Below are 4,862 nucleotides of genomic sequence, written 5' to 3'. Positions count from 1 at the left end.
CACTTGGAGAAACAGGGAGACAGCTGGGGCATCACACGTACAGGGCGGAAGGCGCGAGAAGGAGGCGCGCCAGACGGAGGGTCGTTCCTCGTTAGCTCCACTCGGTGGCTTCTTTTCCATCACCACAACCGCGAGGAGGAACCTGCCGGGCCTTCCCTGCGGCTAGTTCCCTGCCTGATAACAAGCCCGCTGCCATTTGGATTTGCTGAATTCCCGAATCAGTCGAAACGCCTGACAGTCCCGAGGAGGGTGGGGACGCGGAGCGCTGGGGTGGGAGCCCCAGCCCGGAGAGGAATCGGGGCTGGATGTCAACCCCTTGAGTCTGGGAAACCTGCTCACGGATGTGATGCGGCGACGCAGGGACACCTGCGCTCCCCTGCGTGCCTCACTCGTGCAGCTCCGGGTGGCAAACGGGGTAAAGTGGGGGCGGGGGCGAGGGCGAGAGGAAGTTGAGGTGCTGGAGCGTCAGAAACGCTGCCTTGGCTTCCCTTGCTCTTTGGAGGCTGTCCCGAGGCGGGGCTGGAGGGCTGGGCACGGGGGATTTTCCAAGTTGCCCCAGCACAGCTGGAGGGCGAGAGTTCTGAGCACCCCCCCCCCCCACCCGGAGGACGATAACCGGGCGGTCCCAAGTACCCGCAGGAAGCCCGGTGCGCAGGACCGCGTGGCGCTCTCGGAGCGCACCCAGCCGAGCAGAAGCAAAAGATAAACCCTGATGGGCTCGGGGGCTGGTTGGCTGGGGCGCAGAGTCAGCGCGGACCAGGAGCGCCTTTCGTTTTAAGGAGCCTTACTTCTGGGAAGGGACAGGGAACTGTCAATCAGCGAGGGAGGGAGCGCACCGGCGCTGGGTGATGTCAGCGGATCATCTGCTCGATAACAAAGAGGGGGTATTACAGGAGAAAGTTGCAGCGGCGGCGGCGGCCACGGCGGCACCCCGAAGCCTCGGCGGCTAGGGGCCAGCGGGCAAAGGGAGGGGGGGGGGAGGACGAGTGCTGCCGCAGCAGCTTAAGACCAAGGAATTGAAAGGGCTGTAGGGGGAGGCAGTGCGAGCCAGCCCCGACTGCCCCTCCTCTTCCTCCTCCTCCTCCAAACTCGCAGGGTTCAGCCCCAGCGCTCGCTCAGCCGCCGGGAGCACCGGGACGGACGGGAGGCAGCTGCGAGGCCCAGAGCTGGGCACCGTCCCCAGCCGCCATGGATAGCGACGACGAGATGGTGGAGGAGGCGGTGGAAGGTACAAGCTTTTCTCTGGGGTTGGGGGAGGAGGCGCCGAGGGCTTGGAACGCGGAAGGAGTGGCGGGCTGCGACCCGCGCGGCGCCGGGCCCCGCGGCCGCCACTGTCCCCTACGCGGGTGGCCCGCTGCCCGGCTCGGGCACGGGCCGGGCAGCCACGGCCACGCCGCCGGGAGCGCGCACTGCGCGGTGGGGCGCAGGCCAGGAACTGGGCTCCGCGGGGCCGGGGCCCCCGGGAGGGTACGGCCGCTCCAGCCCTCCGGCCACCGCCTGCATCCGCCCTCGGAGTTGAGAACCTGCCCCGCACTCTGGCCTTCCCCCTTTGGGGGATGGAAGCCGGGGGGTGCGCAAGAGGACAGGCCCCCCGAGACCGGCGGTCTCGGCGGAACGACCCCCCGGCCCGTTTTTGGCAACCGCAAGCCCCTCTCCGGCTGCCAGCCCTTTCCTTCCGCTCGCCGCTGCGACCTGCGGTGACCGCGGCCGCGTCCGGGTCCGTCCCCCGGCGCAGCGCACGGGGCCGAACCAGGCACGTGGCAGCCGCGGCCCGGGCGGCCGCTTTTCCGAAAAGATGAAATCATTGCAGGGCAGTGAACGCCGCTCCCGACCCGGGGCTTGAACGCACGCCGACCGGGAGGCGGTGGCCCTCGCCTCTAATGCCCCCGAGCGAACTCAGTCAAACCACCCCTCCCCCTTCCTGCTTCCGAGCCCGGGTGCCGCCGCCGCCACGCTGTACAGGCGCGCCGCAAGCCCTGACCGAAATTGCTGGGTGACACTTAACTTTCTGAATTCCATGCCGTTGGCTGTGGGTGATATCACCGCCTTGGTGTCGTGTTTCTCCGCCCCTTCTCTTCTAGCGCCCCTCCCCCGACTTTTCTCGCCACTTTGTTTTGCCGAGTTTCTCCACCTCTTTTTTTTTTTTTTTTTTTTTTTTTTTTTTTTTGCTAGTTCTAAAGAACGAGGTGGGGACGTTATACAATCTACTTGTTTGTATCAGGAGATGTTATGATTTGGTAACACTGAATATTGGAAAATACTCTTTAGCGTGTTTATTTATTTGATTCCAACCCAGACAGTGCGTCGTGATGTTTTGCAATGTTGTGTGGTATTATTCGAGAATATTTTAAACCAAGCATCCAAGTAAATAATTTTAAGCTTTTGGTTGAGTCTGGTTTCTATCTAATTTGTATAAACAAGTGCTCATAAAAGGTAAAGAAAAAGTAGCAACACTGTACAAATGCATAAAGATACATTGATTTTTATAAAACATAACTGACTCTGTTTGCAGTGACCTCGAGGTCTTAATTATTCTGAATTTTCTCAAAATTATCCATCTTGGTGTAACTGTTAAAACTTACTCCTTTATCTAGTTTCAAAGGCTGTTTGTTGTTGTTTTAATTTCACAATGTTGTGAACTCACAGAACTGTTTGTCTAGTAATTAAAGCCAATGTTGGGGGCTCAGGGGGCACCAGAGACATTGATTGAGAGGGTTCATTGGAAGCCTTCGTTAAATTTAAATTATTGACATCTTGTGCCTTCATGTTAGGAAAGATAAATGAAAAACATGCTCTCTTCGAATTGTTAGGGCTTGTTATTCTACAGAGTTTACTTTTACTTGTAAAATTTTAATGCAAACCCTTGATCGCAGACAGTGCTCCCCAGGTTAGACCACCTTTCTTTTTGAAGCTTTTTAGAAACATAAGGCCCAGTTGTCCACAGTCCCTGGGCTTCTTGTAAAATGCGAACAAGCAGCTTTAGAAATGTTTCTGTTGTTTTGGGGGATTCTGTATACAAACAAGAAAGAATCTCTTATATAGGACGGCCATATACATTACCGTCCCAAATCAGAATGTGCTTGAGAGCGAGAGGGGTCATGGTGGAAAAAACTAGTTTAAGCTTTGAATGTTTGGGGCAATCCAGGACTCACGGTCACTCAGTTGTACCTGACAGTAAACAGGTAGAGCAGCGCAGAATCTTAGAAGCATCTAGAGCTCAAACTCAGTATCTACAGCATGTGTGTGTACACGAAGTGAACTGTAGCAGTTGGCTTTTCTCCAGCCATTGTTGGCCTTTTTAGTGCCTCTGTAATAGTCTTTACTTATCATCTACCACATGCATGGGAGACAGACCGCGAGATCTGAATATCTTGGTGTCCAAGAATCACCTACCTCTCTCCATGAACAGAGCCTCTGTTCTCAGCAGTTTGAATGTCTTCGCAATTATTATCATTGCTGTGATTGTTGAGTTCTTATTGTGTTCATGCTCTGTGCTAATGTTCCACACACACATTATCCACTCCATCTTCTGAGGTGGGCACTAATATTATCCTAATTTTACAGAGGAGGAAACTGAGGCACAAATCCAAGGACACTCAGTGAGGTAGGAGATAAGCTTGGACCTCCAGAACCTCTGTCCCCCCTACCAGACTTTCTCCCTACATTTTTCCTTTTATTTTTTTTTATTATTTAAAAAAAAATTTTTTTTTAACTTTTATTTTATTTTTGAGACAGAGAGAGACAGAGCATGAACTGGGGAGGCTGAAACAGGCTCCAGGCTCTGAGCAGTCAGCACAGAGCAGTCAGCACAGAGCCCGACACAGGGCTCGAACTCACAGACCGCGAGATCATGACCTGAGCCGAAGTCAGACGCTTAACCGACTGAGCCACCCAGGCACCCCCATTTTTCCTTTAAAAAAAAAAAATTTAATGAGTCATTCAAATATATGAAATACTTGGTAACTGAGTGTGGAAGCAACAGTTAAGTATTCTGTCAGTATCACTTCTTATCACTCCAGAGGTTGGTTCTGACAGAGTTCAGTGACCTTCAGAAAAATGTAGGGGAAAGAGAATTTAGCTTACAGCCCCTCCAACAGACTTCTTGTTTCTTCTTTTTCTTCCAACCTAGCAGTTTAGTCTGGGGAAGAAATTGATCTTTGCAGGATCAGAGTTTGTATGTTGGTTCTCTGTCAGGGTGGAACTGTAGCCTAGGTGAAGTTCTAGGCTCTGAGCAGATGAATCCCGAGGGCAAAGGTGGGTGGTGGAGGGAATATCGGTGTACTCCTATTGGCTAGGCGCCTTTGGGAAGGTAGCAACCCCTGGCCTCAGAGGGCCTGACAATGCCACCTGAGATCCTGCGGTGGCTTTTTAAAAAACTCTTCAAGGCTCATTGGTTCAGTAGGAAGTGATGTTTAGCTTTGGGAACAGAACTGTTTATTACTAGATTTCTTTCTTTGTCTACCCGTAGGTACAAAGATGAATACAAGGTGGTCCTTAATTTCATTTTAAATAAGCATTTCATATCCAAACAGATGAATTATGGTGGCTGAGAAGTAAGACTTACTTCCAGCTTGGGGAAGTGGATGGGGAAAGATTTTCCTGGAAGAGGTGGTCCAGAGTTGGTTCTGGTGGAGAGAGGAGCTCCGTGAGTGCACACAGGTTTGGCATCTTGTTGTGACATAGGCACATTCAGAGACGAAGCATTCAGTTCTGCTAGGAGGGCCGAGGAGAAGAGTGGAGGCTAAGACAGGAAGAGGCTGTGTCATGGGCCGGTGAGGTGGATTGTGTGCTGAAAGCAATAGGAAGCTATATGGGCTTTTTTTTTTTTTTTTTTTTTTTTACGTTTTTTTTTTTTTTTTTGG

General features: G+C 52.6%; 1 protein-coding gene across 1 annotated transcript in view; it reads left to right on the top strand.

The window, feature by feature from the left end:
* The first annotated feature begins 248 nt into the window (after window positions 1-248).
* SETD7 (SET domain containing 7, histone lysine methyltransferase) overlaps window positions 249-4,862 on the top strand; it is a 50,766-nt gene continuing 46,152 nt past the window's right edge. Inside the window, exon 1 of the mRNA XM_049632191.1 lies at window positions 249-1,228. Within this exon, the coding sequence (XP_049488148.1) occupies window positions 1,189-1,228 (40 nt within the window). The 5' untranslated portion in view covers window positions 249-1,188. The remainder of the gene's footprint in view (window positions 1,229-4,862) is intronic.

This window comes from Panthera uncia, chromosome B1, assembly GCF_023721935.1.
Source record: "Panthera uncia isolate 11264 chromosome B1, Puncia_PCG_1.0, whole genome shotgun sequence".
In the NCBI taxonomy this organism is placed as follows: domain Eukaryota; kingdom Metazoa; phylum Chordata; class Mammalia; order Carnivora; family Felidae; genus Panthera; species Panthera uncia.
The sequence above is the reverse complement of the archived record's forward strand: the minus strand, read 5'-3'. Positions and strand labels throughout refer to the sequence as shown.